At 44.6% G+C, this 20,076-nt stretch overlaps 1 protein-coding gene across 2 annotated transcripts in view; it reads right to left on the minus strand.

Moving 5' to 3' along the window:
- AGFG2 (ArfGAP with FG repeats 2) overlaps window positions 1–19,674 on the minus strand; it is a 103,786-nt gene extending 84,112 nt beyond the window's left edge. The window contains exons 1-3 of one of the 2 annotated variants that reach the window (XM_030187295.1): window positions 19,263–19,674; window positions 7,125–7,218; window positions 1,600–1,715 (exon numbers count right to left, since the gene is read on the minus strand). In XM_030187295.1, the coding sequence (XP_030043155.1) occupies window positions 1,600–1,715; window positions 7,125–7,218; window positions 19,263–19,429 (377 nt within the window). In that variant the 5' untranslated portion in view covers window positions 19,430–19,674. The remainder of the gene's footprint in view (window positions 1–1,599; window positions 1,716–7,124; window positions 7,219–19,262) is intronic. The other variant, XM_030187294.1, reaches the window with a different exon arrangement.
- Window positions 19,675–20,076: the final 402 nt, after the last annotated feature.

Here is a 20,076-nt window from a genome sequence, read left to right on the forward strand (position 1 = left end):
TGAGCATTTAAGTTGGAACATCTGGGTATGCCTTTTTGACCAGGTAAGTTTTTAGTGAGTTCCAGAAGTTTGATAGGTATTCCGTTGTTTTCACGGCGATTGGTAGTGCGTTCCATAACAAAACTATATAAGCCACATTGAGCCTGCAAATAGGTGGGAAAATGTGGGATACAAATGCAATAAATAAATAAATAAATAAATATAGGAGAAGCAGGATGCATAGGTTGATTTGTATTTGAGTCCTTTGCAACTTGGGTGATGATTTAGGTATGTGCGTGTTGATCTTGTTGTGTTTCTGGTTGGTAGGTCAATGAGGTCTGTCATGTATCCTGGGGCCTCGCCGTACATAATTTTATGAACCAAACTGCAGATTTTGAATGCAATACGTTCTTTGATTGGGAGCCAGTGCAGTTTTTCTCGAAGGGGTTTGGTGCTTTCGAATCTCGTTTTTCCAAATATAAGCCTGGCTGCAGTGTTTTGAGCTGTTTGGAGTTTCTTTATGATTAGTTCTTTGCATCCCGCATAGATTCCATTACAGTAGTCTAGGTGGCTTAGTACCATTGATTGTACCAAGTTGCGGAATATTTCCCTCGGGAAGAAACGTTTTATTCTTTTGAGTTTCCACATTGATTGGAACATTTTCTTTGTTGTAGATTTCGTTTTGTTTTCTAGCTTGAGGTTTTGGTCAATTATAACTCTGAGGATTTTCAGGCTATCTGAAACAGGAAGGGTGTAGTCTGGGATGTTTATATAGGTGGGTTTGTTCATGTTGTATTGGGATGATAGGATGAGACAGTGTGTGTTTGTCTGCTTTAAGTTTTAGCTTTAGTAGTAGTAGTTTCGCGGAGGGCTTTATCAAGCTTTGTCTCCACACAAGTTCTCTTCGTTTTTAAACCGCAACAAAGAGAACTTGTGTGGAGACGAACCATGATACAGCCCTCCGCAAAACATGAATTCGTGTCAGCAAAAAAAAGTCTCCTTACTAACTTGATAAGAAAAGTCTCCTGATTGATTTTCGACTATCATATGGAACACTGGGGTGAAAAAGAAAAATCATATGGTGCTAAGTACTTTTCTGTTTTTCCATTTAGGAAACTGAGCATATATACAAAAAAATATACAAAATTGCAAAGTTGGATTGATGACAATTACATGCCCACCCAGATCAATAGTTTGGCTTAAGCATAATGCCAATGTGGTGGTAGCATGCAGTTCTGACTGATCCAATAACAATCTTTTACTACTGTTTGTGAATAAATAATATGTGGGGACTTGGATGCTTTGTTACTGAGTTCCAATAAAAAAACATGCCTGATTCCAAAGAGGAAGCACAGAAAGGTCAACTATTAATATCAGTACTCAATTACAATCAGGTAAAGGGTGAAACAAGATAATGTACCAAAGACTGGGCACAGAGCTGAGATTTTACGTTTTTAGTGGTACCGTCTCCTATCCCCAAAACTCTACACTAGAAAAGCACCTCCAAAAGTGGAACACTCACTTCACCCCTATCTTCTCAACCTAAGAGACTACCGCTGGGTTTTCCCCAGACCCTTGTCGCCATCCCACCCTACCCAATGTGTTTCACTTTGTTAGTACCATCTCTTCTTCTCATATTTCTCCTGAAGAAACTCCTTCACCTTCTGAGGATCCCTGGAATCTGGTACAACTGAGGTCCGAGAATCACACAAACCAAGCCAGATCTTCCTGCAGACCTGAAACGAGACAAGATTGACATATTAATAGACTCTGAATTCAGTGCACTATTCTGTTCACATTTTCTTCTCTGAGCTTATTCCCCTTGCTCATTTCTTTCCTGATCTAACTTTATTATTATTTCTGGGGGAAGTTCTCCACTTTTCAGCTTCTTTTCTCATTAAAAAAAGAAGGTATCTGTGTGCCTGTCCACCTAATAGCGTTCTACCCATATCTAATTGTTGAAAAATGTCAGAGGCGACGTGAGGACTCTTGACAAGTGTTTTTCTCAGATCTATGCATATACATGGACACATGCATGTGCCCTGAACAGTGAGGGCCCTGTTTACTAAGGTGAGCTAGTGTTCTTAGCACGCGCTAACCGTGTAGACATCCACAGAATAGCGCACACTAAAAACACCATTGCGTCTCTAGCGCGGCTTAGTAAACAGGGCCCTGAACTTTTGTGTTCCGAATATGGAAATAAGGCCCAAACAAGTTGTAGGCGATACCTTTTCACTGGACTAATTTAATATGTTCTGTTACTAGTTTTCAAGAGTTATCCATTTCTCATCATGTCAGATGAGAATTCTCAAAAGTTTTAAAAAAATTAATATATTCTGTGTCTATTAGACTACTAGTAACAAAGGCCCGTTTCTGACACAAATGAAACAGGCGCTAGCAAGGTTTTCCTCGGAGTGTGTATGTTTGAGAGTGACTGTGTGAGTGTGACAGAGTGTGGGTGCGAGTGTGTCTGTGAGCCACAGTATGAGAGAGAAAGAATGTGCTTCACACAGATACAGTGAGAGAGAGAGTGAGTATGTGTGCGATTCACTGACTCTCTGAGACCGAGAGAGTGTTTTGAGAGTGACTGTGTGACACATAAGGAGTGAATGTGAGAGATAGTGTGAGAGTGAGAGAGAGAGAAAGACACTGACTGTGAGAGTGTGTGTGTGTGTGACAGAGATACCTCCCCCCTCTGGTCTCAGGACCCCCCCCCCCCCCCGGTGAACTGGAGTGTGGGTGCGAGTGTGTCTGTGAGAGGGGGTGTGTGTGTATGGGAGCCACAGTGAGTATGAGAGAGAGAGAATGTGTTTCACACAGATACAGTGTGTGAGAGAGAGAGAGAGAGAGAGAGAGAGAGAGAGAGAGAGAGAGAGAGAGAGAGAGAGAGTGTATGTATGTGTGCGATTCACAGACTCTCTTTCCAACTCCTTCCCCTATTTTTGGGGAAACAAGGGGAACGACTGTTGCATCGTCTTTTGCAATGCTACATATGGGGACCCAGGGGAGGGGGTAAAAAAAATCAATTTGTCAATAGAAATGTTACAAAAACTCAAGTTACACGGGGGGAATGGGACTTTTTAATACACGTTATTTGACGATAGCTGTCATGCGGCACATTCATTACTGGCTTCGGGATACGAATCATTTTTCTGTCCCTTCCTTAGAAGAGGGATGATCCCCGGATTCACCTGAGCCACATTTTGCATGGCACGTGCCCTTTACCATTAGGGATATTCAAGCAATGTCCCATATACAGGACTAGTAGAAGGACATGGCACTGGCTCTGTGATCACTTCGGTTTTTCAGCATCAGTGACACCTTACATGACTATTTGTGATAACTCAGCGTTCCACCCCCCCCCCCCCCCCCCCCCCCCCGAGGCACAGCCCGGTCATTTTTTCCAAGTGGGCAGCAAAGGGTATCAAGTATGTTTTCCATGTGCTTACTAAAGAGGGAAAGATTAAATCATTTCAAGACTTACAACTATATGATTTGCCCCATTCTCATTACTTTGCCTATATACAATTACATCATTACATCTCAATTTTATTGCGGACCAATTTGTTGACTGAAGATGTACAAGAAACCTTGGCGGAAGCATTGACTTTGGGAGCACAACAGAAGGTTCCACTAACTTTCCACTATTGTTTTCTCCTGGATACCACCGCAGATATTGACTATAAGCTGCTTGCGGGCCGATGGTCTAAAGATATAAAGTGCACAGTGTCATCTCAGCAGGCAACCTGGGTTCAATTCCCACTGCAGCTCCTTGTGACCTTGGGCAATTCAGATTGTGAGCACTCTGGGGACAGAGAAAGTACCTGCATATAATGTGTACAACACTGAGTATATCTAGTAGCGCTGTAAAAATGATTAGTAGTATATAGGAAAATTACATAAGAACATGGATAATATCCAGCAAAGAGAATCTCTTTATAAGTTTTTCTTGCGACTATCAGGTTTATTTTCGAAAGAGAAGGACGCCCATCTTTCGACACAAATTGGAAGATGGGCGTCCTTCTCACAGGGTTGCCCAAAATCAGCTTTCGCGGGGACGACCAAAGTTACCGGGGGCATGTCGGAGGCGTAGCGAAGGCAGGACTTGGGCATGCCTAACACATGGGCATCCTCGACCCATAATCGAAAAAAGAAGGGCGTCCCTGACGAGCACTTGGACGACTTTACTTGGTCCTTTTTTTGTTATGATCAAGCCACGAAAAGGTGCCCGAACTGACCAGATGACCACCGGAGGGAATCAGGAATGACCTCCCCTTACTCCCCCAGTGGTCACTAACCCCCCCCCCCCCCCACAAAAAAATGTGTTAAAAATATGTTTTGTCAGCCTCTATGCCAGCCTCAAATGTCATACTCAGGTCCATCACAGCAGTATGCAGGTCCCTGGAGCAGTTTTAGTTGGTGCAGTGCACTTCAGACAGGCGGACCCAGGCCCACCCCCCCCACCTGTTACACTTGTGGTGGTAAATGTGAGCCCTCCAAAACCCACCAGAAACCCACTGTACCCACATCTAGGTGCCCCTTCACCCATAAGGGCTATGGTAGTGGTGTACAGTTGTGGGAAGTGGGTTTTGGGGGGGCTCAGCACACAAGGTAAGGAAGCTATGTACCTGGGAGCTTTTTCTGAAGTCCACTGCAGTGCCCCAGCATGTCAGGGGACTAGTGCACTACAAATGCTGGCTCCTCCCACGACCAAAGGGCTTGCATTTGTTCGTTTCTGAGATGGGCGTCCTTAGTTTCCATTATCGAGGAATGTCAACTTTAGGGGCCTGTCCTAAATGCACTTTGGAAAATGCAAACTTGGGACATATGTTTTTGCACTGCCCCCTGGTGCAAAAATTCTGGAGGACATTCCTTGGGGTGCTTCAGCAATGGTCATCCTGTGAAGTTGTTTTGCAGCCTTTGCTTCTTTTTGGTCATTACGTGTTAAGCATAGGAAGAAGTTGAGAGGAATCTAGGAAAATACTCCTTTACGGAAAGGGGTGGTGGATGCGTGGAATGGCCTCCTAGTGGAGGTAGTGGAGACAAAGACTGTCAGAATTTAAGGAAGCATGGGACAGGCATGCGGGATCCCGTAGGAAAAGGAGGAGTTAGTGCTTACTGAGGAAGGGCACACTGGATGGGCCATGTGGCCCTTATCTGCCATCATGTTTCTATTTTTAAATATGGTCTTGCCAAATTTTCTTTGGATTTAGGAGCCAGTGGCTGAATCCCCCCTCCCCCCAAGTTTCTTCCACTAAAACTGAAGACTGTAGAGAAGAGAGAAAGAGAATTCTGAAGTCTATCGTATTTCTTTTAGGGCCCATTTACTAAAGCTATTTTCCCATTCTTTGTTCAAGGAAAAAAGAGAATGCTTAGGAAAAAATAAATACAATTTTTTAAAAAACAAGCCCTTAACGCACCCCTGTAGGCCACTGACAAAGACATACAACCAGCAAACTCCCTCCATACCCACACTCTGTCAATCACCCATTCTTGCTCTCATTCTGCCCCACCTTATTAGGCTCGTTAGACCTGTTTCTCCCCACCAGTCTCTTTCCTCCCTTAAATCATCCACCCCAGTCCCTAACTCCTAGTCCCACCCCACTGCAACTAGCCTCCCCTCCCCCCCCCCGGCAGGAAAACCAGTTAGTCATCACCCAGCCCAGCTAGTTCTCACTATCCAGCAAGCCATAGAGCCACCACTCCTCTACAAAAGAACCAGACACCCTGCTGTCTGGGCCACAGAACAGAGACTCCCTCTACCTTGCACTGTGGACCTCTGTGCGAGTCTAAGTTGCACAATGAAGGACCACTCGATTTGGTCTCCAGTTCTCAAGTCTTGCAAGATCAGCACAAGGGTTCCTGCGCATGGCTCAAACTCAGAGTTGTGACGTACAGGGAGGGGGAAGCTTCTGAACCAACAGCAGTTGGGGCATCAGGCACAACAATTTTTTTTTTTTTTTTATGGAGGGTGAGGGGAGCACAGAAATCCCAGGAGAGAGAGAATTGTCCAGCTTCCATGGCAACGTGGCTCCTGGGATTTGTTGAGCCTTGCTCTATATGACTTTCATTCTTAAATACACTTAAATATAAATATGTAAAGTGAGAAATCAAGGTGAGAAAGTGGTAGGAGACTGGCATGGGGAGCAAAGCAAGCAAACCATTTTGTCATTTATAAAACTGGATGTATAAAGATGCTACATGAGTCTCCAAGATCATGTTAAAGTCCCAATATCTCTAGACAGTTTTTAAGATGGGCCAACAAAAGGTCCAGTTTTCTCCAAGACAAAGTTCAAACCATTAGTAGTCGTAAGTATAATCTCTTTGGGTAGGGGGCTATCTTGACTGTCCTCTCCGCATGCACCACCAGTGTTTATCTTGTAAGGACACTTACATAACAAAAGCACATAAAGTCATGAAGTAGCACCAGGAGCATTAGAGAATGCTGTACTCCATCTCAGCACAGAATGAATGGTTTACAAAGAACCAAAATGTCTATACATTAGCAGAAGGCCACAAGAACTTTCAACATCTTCTTAAAATTCTATAATGAAGCAGGTGTCAGGCCAGGGAATCACTCTCCACATATATCTATCTATCTCCAAGCCCAACTGTGCGACATCAACCTGTCACTTACAAGTCAAATCCTTATGAGGACAACTTTCAAAGGCCATTTCTATGCATAAAACAGAGTTTTATGCACAGAAATTAGGTTTTGGAAAATTGCCCAATGTAAGCAATTACAGATTTATCAGAAAGGTTTCCCAGGGGTGAGGCTGGACAGACAGTACACTTATGCACATGCTTTTCCAAAACCATGAACTAAAAGCTTTCAAATAGCAGGCGCCAATCTGTGCACACACTCTTTCTTGGGTCAATGTTTAAAATGGAATTTTTTTTAATCCCTTAGAAAAAAAGGCACACTTTTTCAAGGTTGTTCCCTAAGAACAAGCTCAAATTTAATTCTTTTTAGAGCAAACACTTAACATTATTCTGTACTTGCACTTGCCCAGTACTGCTTAATTCTTGTCTTTACACTTGACACAAAGATATAGATATATCCCAACACTCCAAGTATATCTGCATATCTCCTGTATGTGCCCCCCCCCCCCCCCCCAATACTCCTGCTATTACTATCTGCTAACCTCATTTCCTCTTGTTTGCAGAAAGTTCACTTCCTGTTCAGTGAAGGTAGTCATAGAAATGGATTTCACTCTGTGGGGTGGATTCAAGCCTCTCCTAAAAATAAAAACAAAAATACAGAAAAACAAAGAAATCATTTCTGCCATGATGTTAAAAACAGGTTTCAGTCAGAAGGCAGCATTGAGACACTCTCAGGCTTATTTTCAAAAGAGAAGGACGCCCATCTTTCAACACAAACCGCAAGATGGGCGTCCTTCTCACAGGGTTGCCCAAATCGGCATAATCGAAAGCAGATTTTGGGCATCCCCAAATGCTTTCCGTCGTGGGGATGACCAAAGTTCCCGGGGGCGTGTCAGAGGCGTAGCAAAGGCGGGACTTGGGCGTGCCTAACTCATGGGCGTCCTCGACCCATAATCGAAAACAGAAGGGTGTCCCTGACGAGTACTTGGACGACTTTACTTGGTCCTTTTTTTGTTACAACCAAGCCACGAAAAGGTGCCCGAACTGACCAGATGACCACCGGAGGGAATCAGGGATGGCCTCCTCTTATTTCCCCAGTGGTCACTAACCCCCTCCCAACTTTAAAAAAAAATGTTAAAAATATTTTTTGCCAGTCTCAAATGTCATACTCAGGTCCATCACAGCAGTATGCAGGTCCCTGGAGCAGTTTTAGTGGGTGCAGTGCACTTCAGTCAGGTGGACCCAGGCCCATCCCCCCCCCTACCTGTTACACTTGTAGTGGTAAATGTGAGCCCTCCAAAACCCACCAGAAACCCACTGTACCCACATCTAGGTGCCCCCCTTCACCCACATAAGGGCTATGGTAGGGGTGTACAGTTTTGGGTAGTGGGTTTTGGGGGGCTCAGCACACACGGTAAAGGAGCTATGCACCTGGGAGCAATTTCTGAAGTCCAGTGCAGTGCCCCCTAGGGTGCCCAGTTGGTGTCCTGGCATGCGAGGGGGACCAGTGCACTAAGAATGCTGGCTCCTCCCACGACCAAAGGGCTTGGATTTGGTTGTTTCTGAGATGGGCATCCTCAGTTTCCATTATCACCGAAAATCAGAAACTACCAAATCTAAGGAGGACCATTTTTAAGGTCGACCTAAATTTCCAGATTTGGGCGTCCCTGACCATATTATCGAAACGAAAGATGGACGTCCATCTTGTTTCGATAATACAGATTTCCCCGCCCCTTCACAGGGACGTCCTGCGAGGATGTCCTCAGAAATACTTGGGCGTCCCTTTCGATTATGCCCCTCTAAGCTAGTCATGTGCCCTGGAACTTTAGTGAGCTTGCTGATGGATATGAGAGATCTGGTCCCACCCAAAAAAACAGTAAACTCTACAAATAAAATTGCTGTCTTACAAACACTAGTCCTACAGAAATGGGTACCACCTCATGGTCAATGGTAAAAACAGTCAAGACTATATAATGCCAAAAAACAACCATATAATGCCAAAAAATAACCATACCCAGTATCCTTCGTTTACCTTACAAAATGGCTACTAGCAAGGAAACAGAAGCTGAAACGTCCCTTACTATGATCATAAAGAAGCTGCACGCTCTAAAGTTACTAATGGCATTCATGGCCCAACTAAAGAAATTAAAATGGAAACACTCTCCTAATAGTACTTGTTTTAAAAAAATGGATGGAATTGGAGAAAAGGGACATCCTTATATCACATTACAGGATATCAAAATGACTCAACTAAAGAAAAAAAGTTACTTACCTACTACTACTAATCATTTCTATAGCGCTACAAGACAGTCCCTGCTCAAAGAGCTCACAATCTAAATAGGACAAACATACAGACAGACAGACAACTAAGAGGTAAGGGAATTAAAGAGGTGGGGATAAAAGGACAGGGCAAGTGAGTAGTGGTTAGGAGTCAAAAGCAACGTTAAAGATGTGGGCTTTTAATCTGGATTTGAAAACAGCCAAAGACGGGGCTAGACGTACAGGATCGGGAAGTCTATTCCAGGCGTGAGGTGCAGCGAGATAAAAGGAATGGAGCCTGGAATTAGCAGTAGAGGAGAAGGGGACAGACAAGAGAGATTTATCCACAGAACGGAGTAACCAAGGGGGGTTGTAGGGAGAGACAAGAGTGGAGAGGTATTGGGGAGCGGTAGAGTGAATGCACTTATATGTCAGTAAGAGAAGTTTGAATTGAATGCGGAAATGGATAGGGAGCCAGTGAAGTGACTTGAGAGGGTAATGTTAGCATAGTGACTCTGGCGGAAAATGAGTCGCGCAGCAGAGTTTTGGACTGAAGAGGAGAGAGATGGTTAAGTGGGAGACCGGTGAGAAGCAGGTTGCAATAGTCTAGGCCAGGGGTAGGCAACTCCGGTCCTCGAGAGCCGCAGGCAGGTCAGGTTTTCAGGATATCCACAATGAATCTGTAGGAGATAGATTTGCATACCATGGAGGCAGTGCTTGCAAATCTATCTCCTGCATATTCATTGTGGATATCCTGAAAACCTGACCTGCCTGCGGCTCTCGAGGATCGGAGTTGCCTACCCCTGGCCTAGGCGAGAGGTGATAAGAGTGTGGATAAGGGTTCTGATAGAGTGTTCAGAGAGGAAGGGACGGATTTTGCTGATGTTATACAGAAAGAAACGACAGGTTTTGGCAATCTGCTGAAGGTGAGCAGAGAAGGAGAGAGAGGAGTCGAAGATGACCCCAAGGTTGCGAACTGATGAGATAGGGAGAATGAGAGTGCCATCCACAGAAATAGAGAAAGGGGGAAGAGGAGGGGTGGGTTTAGGGGGAAAGATGAGCAGCTCGATTTTGGCCATGTTAAGTTTCAGATGACGTTGAGACATCCAGGCAGCAATATCAGATAGGCAGGCTGATACATTGGTCTGGATGCTGGTTGAGATTTCAGATTTAGAGAGATAGACCTGGGAGTCATCAGCATAGAGATGGTATTGAAAACCATGGGATGACATCAGAGAGCCAAGGGAAGAAGTGTAGATGGAGAACAGGAGATGACCGAGAACAGAACCCTGAGGTACACCGATTGGTAGTGGGATAGAGGTGGAAGAGGATCCATCAGAGTGTACACTAAAAGGTGCGAAGTGAGAGGTAGGAGGAGAACCAGATGTCCAGACTACATCTACCTGTAGTAGATGTAGTCTGGATGTAGTCTGGACAACAGGATATAAAGGCCTCAAAAGATGGGAGACATCCGAACAAAGTCCACATGGAAAAGCTTAAATGACTCTAAAATCTTAAGCAACAGAACTATGTATGTGTGCTCTTTCCCACTTGCTGCTGTTTAATGACGCATTTAGTAGAAGACAACTCCTGGGGAGGTAGGTGAATGAGGATCCTGCTGTCCATGGAGAATGCCTGCTACAAGTAACTTGGTTTTCAACAATAAATAAGATAACATATCCTCACAGATGGGATTCCCTAGCCACAAGCTGCTTTCAACCAAAAAGGGAACAAACATGAAAAACTGCTGCAAAAACCAAGAAATGTGCTTGGTGGCAATAAGTCTTTTCAAATTAAGGGTGGTTTCTTTTTTTTTTTTTGGGGGGGGGGGGGATGGAGTCTTCTAGCATTCTGAAAATCCTCTTGGCTTCTATCAGGCACGTTAAAAGCAGCTAAGGTTACATTCTCACCATCTAGGTCAGTATTTTTCAACCAGTGTGCCACAGCTACTTCCGAGGTGTGCTGCGGGCAGGGGAAGACTGACCGTTTAGGCAACCAAGCACTGCCCGAGGACCTAGAGCACCAGGGAGCCCCCTTTGTTAACCAGCATTTCTCCAACTCTCTTCCCTCTCCCAGTCTACCTTAATACTGCGTCTTCCAAGGAGGTTCCCAAGCACCAGCAGTAATTCGCAGCCTGCTGGGAGACACTCTTCTACCACAGCTTCCTGTATAAGGTGCTTCCACCACTAAGGCCTGAAGCTCAGTGACACTATGAGCTGAAGTAACAGCCACCAAAAATATGACCGTCCAGGTCAAGTACTTCAGATGACAGGAATCAAGTGGGTCAAAAGGAGCTTTCATCAGCTGGGTGAGAACGATGTTGATAACAGTGATCATAATATGATCAGTTTTGATATCGACCTTGAAGTAACTGTACACAGAAAGTCAAATACGTTAGCATTTAACTTTAAAAAAGGAGACTATGATAAAATGAGAAGAACGGTTAAAAAAAAAAAAAAAAAAAAAACTTAGGGGGGCAACTGAGAGAGTAAAAACTGTACAACAGGCGTGGACGCTGTTCAAAAATACCATCCTGGAGGCACAGGCCATACATATTCCGCGAATTAGAAAAGAAAGACAGAAGTCCAAAAGACAGCCGGCCTGGTTGAAAAGTGAGGTGAAGGAAGCTATTAGGGCTAAAAGAAACGCCTTCAGAAAATGGAAGAAGGAACCATCTGAAAATAACAAGAAGCAGCATAAGGAGTGTCAAAGCAAATGCAAGGCGCAGATAAAGAAGACCAAGAGGGATTACGAAAAAAAGATAACAGAGGCAAAAAAACATAGTAAAAATTTTTTTCGGTATATTAAAAGCAAGAAGCCGGCAAAAGAATCGGTTGGGCCGCTGGATGACCGAGGGGTAAAAGGGGCGATCAAGGAAGACAAAGACGTAGCGGAGAGACTGAATGAATTCTTTGCTTCGGTCTTCACCGAGGACGATTTGGGTGGGATACCGGTGTCGGAAACGGTATTTCAAGCGGACGAGTCGGAGAAACTTACTGACTTCACGGTAAACCTGGAGGACGTAATGGGGCAGTTTAGCAAACTGAAGAGTAGCAAATCTCCTGGACCGAATGCTATTCATCCTAGAGTACTGATAGAACTGAAAAATGAGCTTGCGGAGCTACTGCTAGTGATATGCAACTTATCCTTAAAATCGAGCGTGGTACCGGAAGATTGGAGGGTGGCCAATGTAACGCCGATTTTTAAAAAAGGCTCCAGGGGAGATCCGGGAAGTTATAGACCGGTGAGTCTGACGTCAGTGCTGGGGAAAATGGTAGAGGCTATTATTAAAAACAAAATTACAGAGCACATCCGAGGACATGGATTACTGAGACCAAGTCAGCATGGCTTTTGTGTGGGGAAATCTTGCCTGACCAATTCAATTCTTTGAAGGAGTAAACAAACATGTGGACAAAGGGGAACCAGTTGATATTGTGTATATGGATTTTCAAAAGGCGTTTGACAAGGTACCTCATGAAAGGCTACAGAAGAAATTGGAGGGTCATGGGATAGGAGGAAATGTCCTATTGTGGATTAAAAACTGGTTGAAGGATAGGAAACAGAGAGTCGGGTTAAATGGTCAGTATTCACAATGGAGAAGGGTAGTTAGTTGGGTTCCTCAGGGGTCTGTGCTAGGACCGCTGCTTTTTAATATATTTATAAATGATTTAGAGATGGAAGTAACTAGCGAGGTAATTAAATTTGATGATGACACAAAGTTATTCAAAGTTGTTAAATCGCGACAGGATTGTGAAAAATTACAAGAGGACCTTACGAGACTGGGAGACTGGGCAGCTAAATGGCACATGACGTTTAATGTGAGCAAGTGCAAGGTGATGCATGTGGGAAAAAAGAACCCGAATTATAGCTATGTCATGCAAGGTTCCACGTTAGGAGTTACGGACCAAGAAAGGGATCTGGGTGTCGTCGTGGATAATACGCTGAAACCTTCTGCTCAGTGTGCTGCTGCGACTAGGAAAGCGAATAGAATGTTGGGTATTATTAGGAAAGGTATGGAAAACAGGTGTGAGGATGTTATAATGCCGTTGTATCGCTCCATGGTGCGACCGCACCTTGAGTATTGTGTTCAATTCTGGTCGCCGCATCTCAAGAAAGATATAGTAGAATTGGAAAAGGTGCAGCGAAGGGCAACTAAAATAATAGCGGGGATGGGACGACTTCCCTATGAAGAAAGATTAAGGAGGCTAGGGCTATTCAGCTTGGAGAAGAGACGGCTGAGGGGAGACATGATAGAGGTATATAAAATAATGAGTGGAGTGGAACAGGTGGATGTGAAGCATCTGTTCACGCTTTCCAAAAATACTAGGACTAGGGGGCATGCGATGAAACTACAGTGTAGTCAATTTAAAACAAATCGTAGAAAATGTTTCTTCACCCAATGTATAATTAAACTCTGGAATTTGTTGCCGGAGAAAGTGGTGAAGGCGGTTAGCTTAGCAGAGTTTAAAAAGGGGTTGGATGGTTTCCTAAAGGACAAGTCCATAAACCGCTACTAAATGGACTGGGGAAAAATCCACAATTCCAGGAATAACATGTATAGAATGTTTTTATGTTTGGGAAGCTTGCCAGGTGCCCTTGGCCTGGATTGGCCGCTGTCGTGGACAGGATGCTGGGCTCGATGGACCCTTGGTCTTTTCCCAGTGTGGCATTACTTATGTACTTATGTTGAGGTCCCATGACACAGGTGGAGGTTTGACAGGCCGAAAAATCCAAAAGCCTGCCAAAATGGCCACAGCCATATCCGACCAAAACCCCACCAAACCAACACTGGACAACGACCAACAACCAAAGTCAAAAACGCGGAGCTTAAATGTGCAGCAGACTTAGGGGTTTTTTTTTGTTTAATAAACCAGGAGACTTTGAAAAGAAATAAAAAGAATATCTTGCCTTGCCAATGCAGATGACTCTGTAAACAGAAAAAAGTAAACATACTTGCCCAGAAGTAAATAGTGCCACATCCAAGCCCGCTGAGCTGCAAAGGCTCTAGGCGAGAGAGATGGGAGGAGAGGGACCCAGTACCACTAGGTATTCCCTATCTGGGAGATGAAGGATCCAGTCAGTGGCGTAGCTAGATGGGGCCAAGGGGGCCTGGACCCCCCTGGTTGGCTGATGGGGGTCCCCAATCCCCACCAGCTGAAGACTTCGTCCAGTGCTGGTCTGCAGCGGCGCAGCCGCATTGTCTGCCCTGCTCTCTCTTCCCCTCACGTCTGGCACTCTACTTTTAGTGAAATTGAGCATGCTCAGTTTCACTAAAAGGAAAAGGGGAAAGGGAAATGGGGCTTGATATACCGCCTTTCTGAGGTTTTTGCAATTACATTCAAAGCGGTTTACATATATTCAGGTACTTATTTTGTACCAGGGGCAATGGAGGGTTAAGTGACTTGCCCAGAGTCACAAGGAGCTGCAGTGGGAATCAAACTCAGTTCCCCAGGATCAAAGTCCACTGCACTAACCACTAGGCTACTCCTCCACTCTAAAAGGAGTGTGCCGGATGTGCGGGGAAGAGAGGGCAGAGCAGGGCAGGCAATGCGGCTATGCTGCCGCTGACCAGCGCAAGACGAAGTCTTCAGCTGGCGGGGGTTGAGAACCCCCGCCAGCCAAAGTATTTGCGGCAGTGGTGGTGCTTCAGCTGGCGGGGGTTGGGGACCCCCGTCAGCCAAGATATACGGTGGTGGCAACCAAAATGTGCCCCGCCACCTTGGGCTAAGGCCCCCCTCCCACCTCGATATCCCTGGTCCCAGTATCACTGGGTGTCATCTGAAACAAACCCAAATTCGAGCAACAGAACACCCCTTGCTCAACCATTCCCAGCTGAGCTGGGACAGGAGAAAGCTAGCCATCACTAAGACGAACTGCACATCTATCCACTAGAAGACAGAGAAAATACTGAACATTCCAGGCTGCATGATACCCTTAAGGGGCGAAGAATCTTGGACCACTTTCTCCATCTCCTTCCTCTTGTGGATGGACATAATCCATTGGTCTGGACTGGTCTGGTATTGATGACAGGGCAGGTCTTGTTGCACCGAATCCAGCACTTAAAGCCACTGGGAGCTTTTGATGACATGAAAGGAAAAACAGCCATAGCCAAATCAAAAGGAAGAGCACCAATAACGAGAAAAGGGAAAAACCCAATCGGAGCTCAGGTCTAAATGCAGCCTAGCAAGCGTGGTAAAAACAAAGAATATTGGCTTTTTTCTAAGTTATCTAAAATAATATATGGGGAAGGATAAAATAAGGCAAACTCCAAAAGAAGTATTAAGAAAAAAAAAAAAAAAAGAGGAAGGCCCAACCAAACCAACTGTGAGGAGTGGATAAAAACTAGTCCTCTCCTCAATGTGGAAAAGAACCGCTGGTCCCGCACTCCTGCAGTGGGCGGGAAGGCACTAGCACATGTGCAATAGAGCACATCTCTCGCTCAAAGACCTATTTTTTAAGTTTGTTACAAGCTCCGGACCAGCAATTCAGACCCATATTACCCATCTGCAAGAATTAGAGGCCTGCTTGTCCTCGGAGAATTAATACTACAGTAATCACTAGAATCATGCATCTGGGTCTGTCTGGCAAGGTACAAGTAATTACAAGAAGTTCTGATGAAAACATTAGGCACTCATACAGTTTGTTCTGTCTAGCAGGTTACATAAGGGATCCTAGCTCTTTGGACAACAGATATCCTAAATATTGGGTGAGGGGATTTTATACTATACAATTTTGTAAGTTGTCTGCTCAAGATGACAAAGTATGACAACCAATTATCCTGGATAAGAAGAGAGAGAGAGCTTACAAGTGGTTATATTATTTATTAGGATTTATTTTATGAACAGATTCACACAGTGGAGGAGTAGCTTAGTGGTTAGAGCACCAATCTTGACATCCAGAGGTGGCAGTTCAAATCCTACTGCTGTTCCTTGAGATCTTGGGCAAGTCACATCCCTCTATTGCCTCAGGTACAAAATCAGACTGTGAGCCTTCCAGGGACAGAGAAATACCCAGGGTAGCTTAATGTAGCTCACCTTGAGCTACTACTTTAAAAGGTGTGAGCAAAATCTAAATAAATAAAAAAATAATGCTATGTACAGTAGATGCAGCTAGCTTACACAGGTATAGTTATAGTAAAATGGTTAAATGTTAGTATATTGCATAATTAAACCAATAAGAAATTTAGAAATATTGCTCTATTAATAGCCTAATACTGTATCATGCACGTTAAAACAGTATAGAACATTCATGTTACTCACAATGAAACATCTTAATAGGTGGCATTAGTAAGTACAGATGAGTAAAACAATGGACTAGAAATGGATAACTAGACTGAAGGTAAATTGTATATACAAGTGAGCTAAATCCAAATATGTACGCACACCTAGAGGCATATTTTCAAAGCACTTAGCCTTCCAAAGTTCCACAGGTTTCTATGGAACTTTGGAAGGCTAAGTGCTTTGAAAATATGCCTCCTAGTATCAGAAGGCCTGTTTGCCAACTAGTCCTGATACGTGTTGACTAGATAGTCACCACAGCCTTTTAAGGCTTATAAGAAGAGTCAGACTTTCGGCCAATTCCTAAAGTAGGAGTAATCGTTAGTTATACACAGCCCCTCTGGGAGCGAGTTCCAGAATGTGGGAGCTACTTCTTGAGAGAACTTTAGAGGCTTCAATGGTGTACAGGGGAATAATTTGAGTACTCTGGTCTATTTCCTCTGAAGGCCTTGCAGATCAGAGACATGAGTTTAAATTTGGCCCTGTAAGGAACTGGTAGCAAGTGCATTTTTTGCAGAAAGAGTGTAATGTGGTCACTTCACTTGAAACCCTCTGTCATCATGCTGTGCATTCTGAATTAACTGGCACCGGTGCAAACTCTTTGTGGTCAAAACCAAATTCCAAGGCATTTGAGCAATCTGGCCATCATATTATCACAACACAAACCATGGTGATACCTGCAAGCGAGCCTTCTCCGGAATAGCCCCCACACTCTGGAATGCATTGCCTGAAAGGCTTCGCTTAACACAAGACTACCTCTACTTCAGGAAGCAGGTGAAAGCTTGGCTCTTCAACCAAGCCTTTAACAGAAGTAGTAACTAACTTGTTATCTCACTCACACACAAGGATTGACTCGGGCTGCACATACTGCAGCGGGACATGTTTATCCGCTCCTATCCTAGCTGAGATAATATTTAACCATCTCTCTGACCTCGCGTGCAACTTTCTTCAAATCAATCACCTTACTGTCTAATTCTTCCTACTTTCTTACTCATCTATATGTTACAACTTTGCCTTACCCTTCACTACCAATTATAATGTTCTAGTACATATTGAGGCATATTTTCAAAGCACTTTGGGAGGCTAAGTTCTATAGGTTTCTATGGAACTTTGGGAGGCTAAGTGCTTTGAAAATATGCCTCATTGTGTTGTCATTGCAAGTAGTACCATGCCATACTTTGTATTGTTCGAATATTTTTACTGCTCTAATTGCTTCCTGCTCATGTTTGATCTATTCTTACTGTACACTGTCTTGAGTGAATTCCTTCAAAAAGGCAGTAAATAAATCCTAATAAATAAATAAATTAAATAAATAAATGGTGATCAGACTTGCCTTCTAGATATATGCAGAGAGATTTTCTAGTTGATACTTAAGAGAATGACACTGGGATAAAATTTGACCCCATCCCCGCGGGCTCTCTTCTCATCTACAGAAGCCTCAAACATTTATGATTTTATATTTAAACCTTTTTATTAAAGTATAAAAAGGAATTTGTGCAACTGTTGTGTATAAATTACAAATAGAAAACAAAAACAATGAGCATTTATAATAAACCCTCCCACCATCACCACCCTCTACCCTTCCAACCTCAATAGCTGGCTTTACTACTGCAAGTAATCCTAACCCACCCCGTTAAAATGTCCATGGGTACAAAATACAACCCGTTCTGTATGCCCTGGAGGGTAGAACTATACCCTATGAAGTACTGATATGATTTTTTAATCTGTGGATAAATAAGGAGTCATCAACAATCTCAGGATTCAGTCTACTACTACTACTACTACTACTTAACATTTCTAGAGCGCTACTAGGGTTACGCAGCGCTGTACAATTTAACAAAGAGAGACAGTCCCTGCTCAAAGAGCTTACAATCTAATAGACAAGTGAACGGTCGGTCCGATCGGGGCAGTCAAATTGGGGCAGTCTGGATTCACTGAACGGTAAGGGTTAGGTGCCGAACGCAGCATTGAAGAGGTGGGCTTTAAGCAAAGACTTGAAGATGGGCAGGGAGGGGGCTTGGCGTAAGGGTTCAGGAAGGTTGTTCCAAGCATAGGGTGAGGCGAGGCAGAATGAGCGGAGCCTGGAGTTGGCGGTGGTGGAGAAGGGTACTGAGAGGAGGGATTTATCCTGTGAACGGAGGTTACGGGCGGGAACGTAAGGGGAGATGAGGGTAGAGAGGTAGTGAGGGGCAGCAGACTGAGTGCATTTGTAGGTAAGAAGGAGAAGCTTGAATTGAATGCGGTATCTGATCTAGCTCTCCTGTCTTCCACAGTCCCTCCTGCAATAGATGTCTTCTTAGAAGATGTGCTGGTAGCAGGATGTACAGGATCGCCCATGCAAATTTTGCTAGCTATGACCAGCATTTTTGCTTGTTTACAAAAAATTAAAATATTGTCATCTGCATCAAACATAAATAACAGTCCAGTTCAATAACAGGCTTCAAAACAGACAGTGGCACGGGGGCATGGTTTGTCTCTGTCCTCATCCCTGCCCCGTTCCCACGGGCTCAGTCCCCATCCCCTAATGGGGGGGACTTGATATACCGCCTTTCTGAGGTTTTTCCAACTACATTCAAAGCGGTTTACATATATTCAGGTACTTATTTTGTAATACAGATGACAGAATCAGTTTTTTACATTTTGCATAAACTTCAAATATCAAGGTAAATGAGGGGTCCACCAGTATCCCAAGCTTCCTGACCCGTGATTACAGGGGGTACATTCATAGTTCTCAAAAGGGATTCTGACGTCAGGCACCTGGTTACTCGCACTAGGAACCCACAAAGTTTGTTGCTTTTTCCTTTTTTGAGTTGTTAGGTAAGCCATCAATTCAGGTAACCAGCAAGTAGGACAGATCCCGGAAGTGTGGGTACGAATAGCTAAGCACATTAGCTGGACCAATTGTTTTTTTTTTTTTTAATCCTGCGGTCATTTATGGTGTCATCAATACTGTTAAAAGCTCACAGAAAGGACACAGCACGGTAGTATTAATACTTACATTGCTGTTATAGGGAAAGTGGGAATACACCTAGGAATAACATAAGCCCCATTACAAGCAACACTAGGACATAGCAAAGCTGCACAAGGCAGGCGTGCAGCGACGAATATTAATACCCCGGTGTACTCTTATTAAGTAATACTCACAAGAGGCCGGAGCAGGAGGTGCACACGAAGCTTCCCACGGTGATGTCAATGTACGTCACTCCCCGCTGCTCACACTCAAAGCAGTGGCGGTTGAAGAGGCTGGAGCCCAGCTCCCGTACTCGCCGACCCCACACCTCGTCTTGCTCCTTCGCAGGCTTCTTCGCCATAGCAGCGAACGGGGGGGGAAAAAAACCCCCAGAACCGCCTTTTTAGTCTACCCTTCACTCACCCGCCACCGTCTCCCTCACACACACAAGTCAAGCGCGAGCCACCATAGGAAACGGGGGCAAACTAAACCCGCCCGCAGCACGACCACCTACCAATCACCTAGCAGCTCTCCCCCCCAAAGGGGAAAGGATAAGTAAAGGACAACGCCTACCCTACACACCTCAGTACAATCGGCGCCTCGCTTAACCCCACCCCGAAGCGATAGCAGCCAATCGGCGGGCACGAACCCCTTTCCTCCCCCCCCCTTCTCCTCTCCTGTGTCCTCGTGAAGCTGCGCCAGCAGCTGACGCGCGCGACCACCACCACGTTTTAAACCAATAGGAGCAGCAGAACTCTAACGTTAGCCGGTCGATACTAGAAATTCTTCGCTTCTTCTAGAGAGTCAAATCAATGCTTAGGGACTGACGGGCTACTTACTGAAGTAGCCGCCATTCAGCTCGAGACACCCCCCCCCCCCACCAAAGCAACACACAATCATGAAAGGCAGATGTCCAACCGTCACTTTCGCCACAGCTGTAGTTAATTTGCACCTGGCCCTGCTATTGTTAAAGAACCCACTCCCTCTCCGAATGCGAGGTAAGTAGAA

Source organism: Microcaecilia unicolor, chromosome 14 (assembly GCF_901765095.1).
Source record: "Microcaecilia unicolor chromosome 14, aMicUni1.1, whole genome shotgun sequence".
Classification (NCBI taxonomy): Eukaryota; Metazoa; Chordata; class Amphibia; order Gymnophiona; family Siphonopidae; genus Microcaecilia; species Microcaecilia unicolor.